Source organism: Durio zibethinus, chromosome 10, assembly GCF_047325235.1.
Source record: "Durio zibethinus cultivar Kanyao isolate XHJ-2024 chromosome 10, ASM4732523v1, whole genome shotgun sequence".
In the NCBI taxonomy this organism is placed as follows: domain Eukaryota; kingdom Viridiplantae; phylum Streptophyta; class Magnoliopsida; order Malvales; family Malvaceae; genus Durio; species Durio zibethinus.
The window spans coordinates 3,224,582-3,239,471 of record NC_143171.1 but is presented as its reverse complement, the minus strand read 5'-3'; the positions used below and the strand labels follow the sequence as shown (position 1 = coordinate 3,239,471).

General features: G+C 31.4%; 1 protein-coding gene across 1 annotated transcript; it reads left to right on the top strand.

Annotated features, from left to right (window-relative positions):
• Positions 1–10,001: 10,001 nt before the first annotated feature.
• Positions 10,002–12,659, top strand: CYCD2;1 (Cyclin D2;1). The gene is made up of 6 exons (XM_022884470.2): positions 10,002–10,494; positions 10,981–11,067; positions 11,199–11,297; positions 11,405–11,606; positions 11,720–11,841; positions 11,998–12,659. Exons 1-6 carry the CDS (start codon positions 10,144–10,146, stop codon positions 12,265–12,267), a joined length of 1,131 nt encoding a protein of 376 aa, XP_022740205.1. The 5' UTR covers positions 10,002–10,143; the 3' UTR covers positions 12,268–12,659.
• Positions 12,660–14,890: the final 2,231 nt, after the last annotated feature.

Genomic DNA, 14,890 nt, shown 5'->3' with positions numbered 1-14,890 from the left:
AATGTCAAATAGCTTTTAAAGGCTTGAAAGAAGTCATGATGAAGGACTTTATCTTGCCTTTCCTTGACATGAAAAAGCTTTTTAAAGTTCAAATAGATGCATCTGATTTCGCTATTAAGGTAGTGCTTCTATAATAAGGGCATTCGATAGCATTTAAAAGTTAAAAGTTATGCACAATTGAAAGGAGATATACGTTTTAAAAAAAAAAGAACTTATAGCAGTAATCTATTATTTAAGAGCATGATGACATTATTTGTTAGGTTTACAATTCATAGTTAAAACAAACAATGCGATAGTTAGTCATTTTCTCACCCAACCGAAGCTTATGACTAAGCAAGCTAGATGACAGGAGTTTCTAGTCGAATTTAAATTTTGTTTTGAACATATAGCTAGAAAAAATAATCAAGTAACAGATGCATTGAGTAAACGAGTAAAGTTAGCTGTTCTTAGGAGAATCACCCTGATGGTAGCTAATAGAGTCATGACAAATATTTGTAAGCTAATTGAAGATAATTTAAAGAATAACAAACAGGCCAATGCCATTTTGAAACTAGTAGAAGAAGGAAAGTTTGAGTACTTTTGGTAGAAAAATGAGGTTTTATTGACAAAGGGTCCTCGGTTGTTTGTGTGAAAAGTAGAAAGTCTGAAACAGATGCTAATGAGGGAATGCTATGATACACCTTAAGTGAATCAACCTGGATGGCACTAAGAACAATTAAGTCTTGTGTTTCAAAGACTACAAAATCATCAACTGTTTATTAAAAAGGAGAAATACGTATTTGTTTAAATACAGATTCATTTTTTAGGTCACATTGTTGAATAAAGCCACATTCGAATGGATATAAAAAAAGTTAAGGCTATTAAAGAACATGCAACACTGAAGAATGTTAGTGAACTCTGTTTATTTTTTAGATTGACCAACTATTATAAGAGATTTATGAAAAGGTATTCTCATAGAATCACGACCCTTACGAAGCTATTGAAAAATAAGCATAAATAGTGTTGGATAAGTGAATGTCAAATGGCTTTTAAAGGCTTGAAAGAAGTCATGATGAAGGACCCTATCTTGGTTTTCCCTGACATTGAAAAGCTTTTTAAAGTTCAAATAGATGCATCTGATTTCGCTATTAAGATAGTGCTTCTACAATAAGGGCACCCGATAGCATCTAAAAGTTAAAATTTGTGCATAACTAAAAGGAGATGTACGTTTGAAGAGAAATAACTCATACTAGTAATCTATTATTTAAGAACATGATGATATTATTTGTTGGGTTCACAATTCATAGTAAAGACAAACAATGCGACAGTTGGTCATTTTTTCACCTGACTAAGGCTTACAACTAAGCAAGCTAGATGACAGAAGTTTCAAGTCGAATTTAAATTTTGTTTTGAACACACAGCTAGAAGAACTAATCAAGTAACAGATGCATTGAGTAGATGAGTAAAGTTAGCTATTCTTAGGAGAATCACCCTGATGACAGTTAATAAAGTCATGAAAAATATTTGTAAGCTAATTGAAGATAATTTAAAGAATGACCCATAGGCCAGTGCCATCTTGAAGCTAGTAGAAGAAAGAAAGTTTGAGTACTTTTGGTAGAAAAATGAGGTTTTATTGACAAAGGATCCTCTGTTGTTTATGCCGAAAGTAAAAAGTCTGAAATAGATGCTAATGAGGGAATGCTATGACACACCGTAAGTGAATCAACCTGGTTGGCAATGTATTTTAGCTTTACTGAAACAAGGCTATTATTAACCTCACATGCAGCAAGATGTGATGGACTATATGAAAACTTACCTCGTTTGCCAACAAGATAAAGTTGAAAAAAAAATTGACATGCATGCTTAAACCATTACCTGTGCCCACAAGACCTTAGGAAAATATTTCTCTTGACTTCATATCGGGCCTTCTTAAGGTTGATCTTGGGTCTGGTAGTGATTGACCATTTCTCACAATATGATATGTTCATTCCCACACAAAAGTATTGCGTTGAGAAAGATACGGCCTTGGTAATATTTAAACATGTAATCAAGTATTGGGCTTTTCTCAAACCATTGTTAGTGATAGGGATTCAAGATTCACTGGTTCATTCTGGAGAGAACTTTTCAAGATCTTAGGATCTCAGCTTAACATTTCTTCAAGTTATCATCCGTGTATCGATGGTTAAACCGAATAATTTAATGGGTTGTTGGAGGAGTAGTTAAAACACTTTATTCAAACTAATCAGAAGAATTGGCCTTCATTGTTGGATATAGCTCAGCTTTGTTTTAATTTTAACAAGTGTGCTTCCACAAACAAGAGTCCATTTGAAATGATTATTGGACTACTACCAAGATTACGGCATACATCCTTTGAGCCGTATCAAAGGAAAAATTTACAAGCCTTTAACTTTAGCAAAGAATGGATACAAAATGCAAAAATTGCACAAGCATACTTAGAAAAGGCATCAAAGCACATGAAAAAATAGGTAAAAAAAGGTCAAAGGGTACAACAATTCAAAGTTAGTGATCTTATTCTTATCAAACTAGTGCCCGAACAAACCAAGTTCCTAAAAAAATAGAATCGTAGGTTGGTGCATAAGTATGAGAGTCCAGTAAAGATCTTTTTCAAGGTGGGGAATGCCTTTTACAAAATAGACCCGCTAAAATGGATGAAAGTGCATCCAGTGTTCTATGTGAGTAACTTAAAGCCTTATCATGCAGACTCCACAGATATAAGTCATAGTGAATCAACCAAGGTTGCCATTACCATAAAGCCACCATCAGAACATCAAGTTAAAAAGATTTTAATTGACAGGATATCCCGAGTATCTCAAAAAATTATCCATGAATATTTAGTGAAGTGAGAGGGTTTAGGATCAAAAGAAACTAATTGGAAGAGAGACCATGATCTCTGAGCTTTTAAGTAAAAGATTAAAGAATTTCAGGCCAACAAGTTGATAAGGGCATCAACAGAATATGTTGGGGAAGATGTCATGAGCCAACCTTGTATAGGGTCATCACCAGGCATAGGATGTCATGAGCTACCCATTTATAAGGCCATGATCGAGTAGAGGTGCCAAAGAGGAGGCTAGATCTCATATGTTAGGAAAAAGTGTCCCTATTTTAAACATTGTAATAGTTTTTTGTAGTATAGCTATAAAATCTCTTAAACTTTTTAGAGGGAGTGAGTAATCGACGTGTTGTTAGGCTGCCTCACTAGCTAAGATACGTATTAAACCAACCATCTAGGGCTCCCACTCTAGTCTCAACAATGGTGAGAAGACTTGATGCTCCTTTTGTACTCATTGTATTATTATCAATATTAATAAAACACTTTTTTTTCTTACGGGAACACCGGTGGTTGTCTTGGTGTGCTCCCATTACGCCTCGATATATCGTTGTGTATTTTTAAGATTAACTTATAACTTATTGGTTATCTATTCAGATATCGAACTATCCTTAGTTAACTTATGTGAAAGCATCCATCCAAATGGTGCACAATTTATTGCTTCATTGAGAGAAAGCTTAGTCTGTGACACTAGGGTTGATACGAGAATATATATGAAATAAATTCTATTGGCTCCAATTTTACAGTAGTTGGAACTTTTTTCTTGTTTGAGATTTTCCTACTTTTCCTTGTTTTGAAAGGATGAAATATCTCAATCGTTAAAAAAAAAAAAAAAAAGAAATTTCTTGACAAGATACTGATTTTGATTGGCTTGGTTATTATATGAATTTTGAACAAGTTTCAGTGCGCAAGATGCTTCCTGAATCCCCAACACTGGCTTCCCTTTAGGAAAAATTATACTAATTGTTGACCATCTTATATCCCCTTAATTATTATTCAATTGAACAGATGAGAATGACATTGGTTCTTTGGTAGTTATAGAACAGCTCTTACTCTTGCGTGTTCTTGGGCTTCTTATGAATGTGAATAGGGTTCTGTTGTTTATTGGATATAAATTTTTTCAGGGTTCTGAGGAAACAATTTGCTGTTAACTGCAGCTTGATTGAGGAGTCCCACCAAGGACAGCATTCTCATCATTCAACTACTAACTCAGAACACCTGACTTCTAGCAAGCAGCAGTTTCCTACCTGTTTGTGATCAGCTGCTGCTTAATTTTCCTTCCAAAGCATTGTACAGCAGAGTTGGGGCCCCCCCTAATTTGTTACTGAGGAAAAAAAATGCCAGAAGTAAGGCAGGATAAGAATTAAAAACCTCTATCAAAAGTCTGAGGTTGATTGGAATTAAGAACAAAATATATAGTGTTAAACTGTTGATATTCCATCCTATCAGGTTGCTAAGCAATTTGATCAAGAAAAATATTGAAGGGAGGACTTTGAACCTACCACAAGTGCCTGTCTGATTTCTACCAATCAAGCCACAAGGTGTTGGCAGTAGGCATACAACGACACAATTTACTGTAAATCATTGAATCATTCGTTCTTCTTCTTCTTCTTCTTCTTAGTAATCTTACAAATCCAACTTTTTTACTTAACTGCAACTTTATTGTGGGGTTGATGCAGGAGCAGATTGATGAAGTATAAGCTGTTTGATAGTTTGGGTCCTGCAGGAAAGTGGGCTCAGATGCTAGGTACGTTCTGATCTAATTTGTCAGGTGTGTTCATATAGTGTAGATTAATGATAGAGCATAATTCTAGACATTTGAAAGCAGTTTAATAAGATGGAACATTAACTAGCGGATCAAACTTAGTGAGTTCTGATCGTATTCAAGCTATGTTTCATAATCCCAAGAAAATTTCAATTTGTTATACGCATCTTTCACTGTCAATAACCTTTCAGCGTCGTGACATTGGCCCCTTGCCTACAACCAATGAATTTCTTTTGCTTTTTGCTATACAATTCGTTGCTGTTTAAAGTTTTGGTACTGATATGGAGAACTGTACTAATGCAAGCAAAGTTGAATTCAATGAAGGTGGATATTCTCATCATATTTCACATCTTTGAAACTAAAGACTGCTGGATGCTAATTCTAAGTAGCTGTTGCTGGGATGAGATATATTGGCTAGTTTCCAAAGCAAATGAATGATGGCAATGAAAATATGCAAATGCGTAAATCACTAATAGCATGGCTGAAGGGAGACATGTGGAAACCAAATGTAGATCCCAGAGAAGCAGTTTTATTTTATATTTGGTGGTTCAGCACTTATCATGGATTTGCAAGGGGAAGCCATGGCTGATCCTCTAGATGCTTTTGATGGGAATATATATATGCAAGGATGGCTTTAGAGGAAGTACTCTCGAGAACTCGAATCTCAAATACTACCCCCCAAATCAAGAAAAGACTTATCAAAGACTGTGTTTGGAGTTTGGTTTGGACCACAAACTTGAAGAGGTTTTGTTAATTATTTGTATTATAAGGTTGATCTTGTCAGCTTAAGAAAAGCTATTTAAGGTTAACTTTCGAGTTTAGTTCATATGATTTATATGATCATCTTTTAAAAGTTGATAGTTAATAAATTTAAAATTTTAATCCCAATATTTGCAACCTAAAAAAACGAAGGAGAGTCAAATAATAAATTCGGGGGAAGGAAAGCTGAAGTAATAATAATTTCGGGGAATGAAAGCTAAAGTAGCATTTTGATGGGCTCGAACATTATAGCTAAAGGGAGGTAAAAAATTTTTAGGAAGCCATGGCCCTTGTTTATCTATGTTCGCCTTTGCTGCAATTGCTTTTTTAATTTTTAAAATGTGATATTTCGTGTTAAAAAAAAATTATTTAAAGTTGTCAACTTGAATTTTGTAATGTACACGTGATTTGTTCTGTAGTAAAGCTGCTTCGTGTTTGGTCCACAAGAATTTTTGGGAGAAACCCAAATAGGAGAGTGGGGAGCATCTTTCAACAGAGGAAGAAAAAGGGTTAGAAATTTGTGTTGCTAAAGTCTTCAAAAGGGTTAAAGGAACACGCATGTGTCTCTACATTTTAATTGCAAAGTTGTTTCTTGAATACATGATTGATCAGCATCCTAGGTTAAAAATTCATTGCAAACAACTACCATCGGTTCTTGTTTAAAACCATAATTTTAAATTCTCGTTACTTATCTTTTCTTCAAAATGGATCCTATAATAAGGAAAAAAAATTTTTTTCTATAAAATTAGATTACGATATAAAAGATAAATAATAAAAATATCAATCAAACCAAATATTCGTCAATGCCTATTGGCCAAGAAGCAAGTTTGCGTATCCAAAATTTTTTGTCCCTATTGATACCATAGGACTCCATTGTTAATAGTAAGTCATGGTTAAAATTTAAATAATAAATAATTCTCGTAAATTATTTTAATTTATTTCAAATAAAATGTAAATTTAATTAAATTATTATCGAATTGAACTAAATTCAAATTTTTTAATGTTTAATTCAAATAATTTGTGAGTTTAATCAAATTTTTATATTTTAATATATATTTTTATTATTTTATTTATATATATATATATGAATTTAAATTTGATCTCAAATTTAAATATAAATAATCGAGTTTAAAATCGAATATAAAAATTAAATTTTTTGTTATTTGATAAACAAATTTAATTAGACGAATTTTAATAATTTAATTTTTATTTTAAATCTAGTTCGATTTTAAAATTTAAAACTCAATTAAATTTGAATTAAATTTTAAATAACAAGTTTTAAATTAAATTTAAAATCAAATTTCTCGTTATATCACCTTAACTTTATTCGATTAAACCATGGTAGTACTCAAACCATGCCAATAATGTTATACTAGTAAATGGTCCGCCTGTAATTTGGTGAATCCGGGGAATAATCATAGATTTTATAGGACGTTGTCGTTGGAACTTCTAGCTAGTAGCTAGTTTACTTTTTTATAATTGGACACTAGATTTTTCATGTCTAGCTACTCTCATTTTGTGATTAATTTTAGCTCAACTTTCAACCATCCAAGTCAAAGAGAAAATCATAAGATGCTTCTCCACTTCTATTAAACAAAAACATGTATTTTTTTTTAATGAAATTACAAATCAATAACGTAAAATTAAATAATGCAAGTGTTATGAAAATCAATGCATGCATGGGCAGCTTTTGATTCCCCATTTCTTCTTTTTAGTTTTTTTTTTAATCCTCTCTTTCTCTTTCTTTTAAAGGGGTTTCAAATTGAAAAGCACAACAAGTATATGAGAATGGGAATTATTGGAAGAAATGGTTAAATTTGGTTGGCAATGGCATCTGCTAGGGTTGCCAGGGCAGCATGTGTTCTCCTTTGAATTGAAAATGACGTTTGCCATGGTCCACTGCCCATATGATCATTCTTATTTCACATGTTTTAATTTTGCCATTTTTTAATTTATTTTCTCAAAATTACCCAACATTGAATAAATGTCTTTTACGCTTATAAATAAATAAATAAATAGCTTTTTAAAATTATGATTATTTCTATCATTATTGTTACATTTTGTTTAGTATATCCTTAAGAAAGTCTAAAATAATTTCTAATTTGATTGATTTTACAATTCTATCACTAGTTTTTACCAACTCTTAATGAATAATAATTAAAATAATAAAATTACAATTGTTATGTTATATATTTTGAATCTAGGATCGTATTTAATTGATTTATGAAATTATTTTTAAAATTTAATATTTAATAATTTTAAATTTTAAATTTTAAATCTCAATTCATATACTGTTTTTTTATTTTTAAGCTGTGATTTTTTTTTGATAAAAAAAACCTATATGTACTACTCATATATAAGTTATATGTTATGGAAATGATAAAATTTTGAAAATATTTTTGATTCGAACAATTCGAATAATATATATATTTTTTACACATAAAAATATATTAAAAATGTATTATTAAAATTTATATTCATTTGCTTGCACACTATTATTTAAGTCTCACAATCTTTAAATTTGGCTCAAAAAATTTTGCTTATATTAGTTAATTTTATCATCTAATATGTGAATTATCAAAAGTACCATAGCCTATTTAGTCAAAAACAAATTCTAGCATTCCATTGAAATTCTTTTATGGTATTATTTTCACTGACTTGGCATTTTAGTGGACACATCAATGGATTGATCAATAAAAGGGGAAAAAAAAAGAAAAAAAATTAAAAATATGTGAAGCCATTGGATTATTGTAAAAAAAAAAACAGAAAAGTGTTTTCCTTTTGAGTACAATTTTTTTGCTCTCAGAAATTGTGATGTATTTGTTTATATAATATTACTAAAAGCTTCAAAAGAGGCAAAGCAAGAATTATTTCTGCCATAACATTGGCAAATGTTGGAGGCAAACTCAGATTGATAAGATGGCTTCCCTTTCCAAGCAGATTAGCAGAACATTCTGAAGGCAGACCTCTCCATGATATCAGGCCCTCCTCATATATTATTATTATTTTTTCTCTTTTTTCTTTTTTGTTGAAGTTACTCGGGGGGTTTTTATTTTTTACTAAAATTATAAATATACTATTTTTTATAAAAAATTGTAATTTAAAAATAATAATAAGTGTTGAAAGTTAAACTTTAAATTTATTTAATGTCATTTTTAAAAAATGATTAAGGGAATGCTAATCTTAGGTTTAGTGGCAAAGAAAAAATTTTAGAATCCTGAAATTTTAGATTTAATCTTTACTGTATGAGTTCGGTCGAATTTTATATTGAATTTGTTTAGTTAAACTATAGTTTGTTGATTAGTTAATTTGTTTAATTATTGAGTGATATAATATTTAATTATGATTATAATTTCTTTTATATTTGTAATTTCAAAAAATAATTTAATTTATTAATTAATTAATTATTTGATTATTCAATAACATAATACTTAATTATAGTTACATAATACTTAATTATAGTTATAGATTTTCTTGTATTCGTAATTACAAAATTAATTACATTAATTAATTCAAAAAATAATCTAGTTTGTTGATTAGCTAATTTATTTAATTATTCAATAATATAAATACTTGATTATACTTATAATTTTTTATACTTATAATTTTAAAAGATAATCAATAAATTAATTAAATAAAATTTTGAATTCTAAATTACAATGAATTATGGGGAAAACAGTTAGTTTCATTTCAATGTACAGTGACAACGCATGAGCCAGACTATTTATTAACAATTTCCATTTAAAAACTGAAATAAAAAAAGAATTTGAGAAGAAAGTAATGTTGATGGCCAAATTGAAAATATTGATAAATGGAAGGGCAAAATGGGAAAAATATGGACCCACTAAATCTCACAAATTTTGTAAGTTACTTGCCCAAATTAAACATGTAATTATAATCTCTCTATTTTTTTACATAGATAAATCATAGCTAAATCATAACCAATAATAAGCATTCACCAAACCATCATAACCCTAATAATACTAACCAAAAATACTCATCACATTATAAATTGGATGCTTAATTTTCCTTCCAATTTTGCATCTACCTAACTATCATATAAAAAAAATCTTTTTACATATAAAATAATAAAAATAACACTACTTATTATAATATTGAATCATGTATCAATTTTTTTTGTACATATGATAAGTTAAGATCATGATAAATTAAGATCAGTGCATTTTCATATAATATGTGAATAATTTAAAATAAATTTATTATTCTATTGAGTTTTATTGATTTTATAATGTAGTTCATTTACGATTTTACTAATTATTTATGAACTCGGTGATTAGATTTTAAATTAATAAATTATTAAAATTATAACTATTTTGGTTATTTTATAAAAATTTTAATATGATTTCAATAAATATGATTATAATGAAAAATGTCATCCTTCGAATGAATAGACGAGCTTATTAGAAAAAACCAAAATACAAGGTTAGGGTTATATGAAACATCATTTCTCATGAAAAATAATAGTAAAAAAGTTTGTCATGGCAAGTATGTTGCATTTTTTTCCATTTTTTGCATTAATTATTAGATTTTCCTTGAATATCTTTCTTTTTTTGTAATGGCAGCCTTCTCCTCTTTCCCTTATTTCTCCTTTTTACCCTAACTAGAGGTGTCTTCCCGGCATAAAGCTTCTCTTATTAGAACAGTCTCTCCTCAGCCCCATTCTCTCTCACTCTCTTTTTGGCTTTATTGTACGCAAAGCTTTCACCTTATGAATTGAGTAGTTTCTTTTGGGGTTCTATAATAACTCACTTTTTAGGCCCCTCTCTTGAAAATGCCAGAAAATCTTGACTGTTCAGCCTCAAATCTTCTCTGTTCAGAGAACACAAGGTCTTGCTTTGATGATGATCTTGATTTTAATGCCATAAATGAGTTTGGGGCTTCCCCTGCTTGTGACCACCACCTTAAAAACCAAATCTTTAATCAACAAGACCCTTTTATTATACACAACAGATCAACTTCTTTGATGGGTATTTCTGGTTTTGCAATACAAACTGATGATAGAATCAAAGAAATGGTTGAAAAAGAGATGGAGCATTTGCCTGGAGATGATTATCTTAAGAGACTGAGAAGTGGGGATTTGGATTTGAGTGTTAGGAGAGAGGCTCTTGATTGGATTTGGAAGGTCTGTTTTCAATTTAATCAGTTTTAGTCAAATAAATTCTTGGGTTTTTCTTGTTTGATCCATTTGATCATTGTTTCTTTCTCAGGATTACTTTAATGTTTAACCGGTTTCTGTAACAGGTTTTTGTTTTTCAACAACATTATAGCCTTTTCTCAGCAAAACTCTTCAAATTTTGCTTTTCTTTTTTTTTGTTATTTAATTTCATTTTATTTTTGTAATGAGATTTTTATACTTTGTTTGGATCAATCAATTTCTGAGCTTTTATAGATTTTTGTTTTAAAGTTTACTTCTTAATTGACTTCTTTCTTTTCTTTTTCATTTATGGCAACATGAAATTGGAATTGTGTTCTCTTTCTATGTTTTCCCCTTTCATTCTGTATTTCTTATAATACTAAATTGGACTCAGTGTTTTGCTTATTCCTCGGTGATAATGTGCTATGAATGATGGTCTCACGGTTGATTTATGATTTCACTTTTGATCAACAGGCCTTTGCTTTTTACCGTTTTGGACCATTGAGTCTTTGCCTATCAATTAATTACTTGGATCGGTTCCTATCAGTTTATGACTTACCCGTGAGTTCACAAATTAGCATCAAGTTTGGTTCTTTCTTTTCTTACATCATTATCATAGCCACTGATTGTTTGTTTTTTGGTATCTTTGATTTTATTTTTATTTCTCTATCTTTTGGGGTAACATGACACAGAGAGGTAAAACATGGACTGTGCAACTGCTGGCTGTAGCTTGTTTATCAATTGCCTCCAAAATGGAGGAGACAAAGGTGCCGCTGTCTGTAGATTTGCAGGTGATTAGAACATTTTAGATTGATTTGATGTGTTTGGCAATAGATTTTGATCACTTGGTCTTTTCCCAGTATGAATTTCCTGATTGTGTGGATTTGTTGTTTGGCAGGTGGGAGAACCAAAGTTTGTCTTTCAAGCTAAAACGATACAGAGAATGGAGCTCTTGGTTTTAAGCACATTGAAGTGGAAAATGCAAGTTCTTACTCCTTGCTCCTTCATTGACTACTTCCTGGGTAAAATTTGTAATGATCAATATCTATCATCAACTTCAATGTCTAGAGCATTACAACTGATATTGAGCACAATCAGAGGTTTCTATCTCACTGTTCATTTGTTATGTTGTTATTCTTTTTGTTACATTTTCGTTATTGAGGATTAATGGGGTTTGAAATGATGCAGTGTTTGGTGGGAATGGTGAATGCAGGTATTGACTTCTTGGAGTTCAGACCTTCTGAAATTGCTGCAGCAGTGGCAATTTCTGTTTTAGGAGAAATGCAAACATTAGCCATTGAGAAGGCAATTTCATCTTTCATCTTTGTAGAAAAGGTAAAAAAAAAAAAACAAAAAACAAAATGGTGGTGCCCACAGAAGTAAAACTCAAGAGAGGACAAATTTGTTTTTGCTGTTAGTTCTTAGAAGATCTTGGCTTTGATCTTTTTGACTATTTTGCTGAGTCAGTGAAACTTTGTGGGATTTTTGCAGGGTAAAGTGTTGAAGTGTGTTGAACTGATGAAAGATTTGTCATTGATTAATGGGTCTGCTGCTACTGCTAATGCTAATGTGGCAACTCACCCATCAGCTTCCTATGTGCCTCAAAGCCCCATTGGGGTGTTGGATGCTGCTGCATGCTTGAGCTATAAAAGTGATGAAATAACAGTTGGGTCATGTGCAAATTCTTCGCATTCTAGACCAGACATTAAAAGGAGGAAACAAGACAACAACAAACCTTCCCAACTGGTTTTCAAGTCATGAGATCTGAATTGTCCTTCCCTTTCACACCCTTTTTAGTCCAATATCAATTTGGTTGAATGGGAACTTTGGTGTGGTTTTGGAGCACAAAGAGAGAGTGAGAAATGGGAAATACAAAGAAATAAATTTTTAAGGTGAAAAATGATTTCGAGTTCTTCAATGCTAAAAGCATGAACACAAGGAAAAAAGGTTGTCACCAGCTGTTCATATAAATCAAGAACCCTCAACTACAGCTATACATATCACTGGCAGAAGAAGTGGAAGGTGGTGCTGTTTTAGTCTTTTAGAAGGAAACAATACAGGGTTTTTTTTTTTTAAATTACTATTATTAATTTGTTGTAGCTTCCAACTATAAATGAGAAGAAAAAAAAAAAAACAAGTTATCCTTTTTTATCAAAATGGCAAATTATAAGCAAATTATCAAATAATCTTTCTGGCAACAACTAGAGTGCAATTAAAGTTATGACCAATCTAATTGAAGTCCAAAAAAGTTGTTGGAATTGTGCTGACATGAAACATGAGACGCTGTCGTTTCCTGGTGGTTATTGGGATCAGAAACGGGCCTCAGGTGGACCCATGAATGGTGGGCCCAAAGAGAGAGAGGCTCACAAAAACATTTGTTTTAGAGTGTGAGACCGGTCAACACCTGATCTTTAGTTTGGAGTTTTTGTGAGTGTTGAGTTTTGAGTTTGGTGTCTGGAATCTGATACAAAAGAAAAAAGGTACGAGTCAGAGTCAGAGTCTGTGTCTGAGTATGAGTGTGAGCATAAGAAACCTTGGGAATCCACAGTGCAGAACAGATGAACAGAGACTGCAACTGCGGACTGATTGATTATGGGCACAGGCACTTATTAGTATCATGGGTTTTTTTTTTTTCATGAGTTTCATATCCAACTATTAAGTTTAATGCATTTTTTTTCATCTCTCTACCATCCTATATATATATATATGTATTGTTTATAGGATAATATGGAATCACTAAGGCTTGTCTTCATAGATATAATATAATATATATTCCGATATCACACCATCAGCAAGAAACAATACCAATCCTCTCCATGTGCCTGATGGCAGGATTAAAATGGGTTAGTAGAAAAATAGGAAGACACAATCAAGAACCCCAAAAAGTATCCATTAAGAATCTGTGATAATTTTTTTTGGGAAAAAGTGAATTTTCCATCCAATGAGTGCAGCCTTTTACCTTAAACTGAAACTCAAAAAGCAGCCACCCTTGAAAACAACTGACTACAGAGAGTAGAAAATGGTAAAATAAAGGAACTTTGACTGACTAACAACAGCCAAGCATGGTCAATCATGTTTATATTCAAACTAAACAAAATGACCCCAATTTGTAACTGACAATGCCATTAAGGGGGATCCCAATGGTAAACAACAGCCATTTCTTGGCTAGGGACATTTTAAAGAAAGGGGGAATACCAACAGAAGAAGTAAAAGACAGACAAGTGTCTTGAGACTGTTGAAAAACTAATGAATTTGTATATTTGTATTTTGTAGCTAGCAAAAAATAATTAACATGGCCAGGTCATTCCTGTTTACGAGCCTTTCAACACCAGATTTGCAGCATTCTTCTTTTTTTTTTTTTTTTTGCTTTTTGCACACAGTAACACATTCTTCTATATGTGGTTTTCTGTTTCCATTCTTTTCATTTCTTTTCTCTCTGCATTTGTCCTTGTGGGGACCCAAAGCTATGGTATGTGATACAATCTCACTACAAAACTGGATTGGGTTGGTAAGAGTATATTCCTAAGAGCATGCAGTAAAATTTTTCATTTTTTATATGAAGCAATGGTAATAAAAGATTACGAGTTAAATTCAATAACAAGTGTATTAGTGCCTATTAGTCTAAGATCAAATAGGTAGTGGAAAGTTTCTATGATGCATGTAGTGAGTTATGAATGTTAATGCATTGGTATTATTATTAGTATTACTTAATATTTTTTTTTGTTGCTTTTTCATTTGAGTAAGGTTGTGTGGGGTTGTGTCTGAGGTTTGTATTTACCGAGAAAATGAATGTTAAAAATGTAAGAACCAAAGAGCAACACGAGACCCAAGAAGGAAAAACAACAGAAAAAAGAGCTTTTGCTTAGTATTAGTGTCTGCATGGTGGAGATGGCGGTGAGAGGAGATGGACAGAAGCACAGAAGAGAAAAGGAAAAAAGGATGGAGAGATGGGCAAAAGGGATTGTTCAGATTTCTGCTTCAGACTATCAGCACCCCTTTGTTATAACTGCAAATTTTTTTTTTTTTAAATATGATTTATTGTTTTATACTTATAGATAGTACTATTGAAAGCTCCCATTTGAACACAAAGTTTGATACCATCTTGTTTTTTGCAACTATAGAGGAGAATTTCTATCTTTAGAAATTAAAATTGACTCCAACCTAAAAGGGAGCTATCCGATATATTATTATTATTATTATATAATGTGATAAATTCAGCAGAATTGTTTCCATGGAAACAGAAGCCAATGAATGTGTTTGACCAGTCAGAATCAGAAAAATTTAATCCCTTCTAAGTTTGTAATAATAGTATTATCCAGAGAACCTAGTTTACCGAGTTCTATTGATGGTGTCGTGAATTGAAGCAAATTTTTTTTTTTTTAAA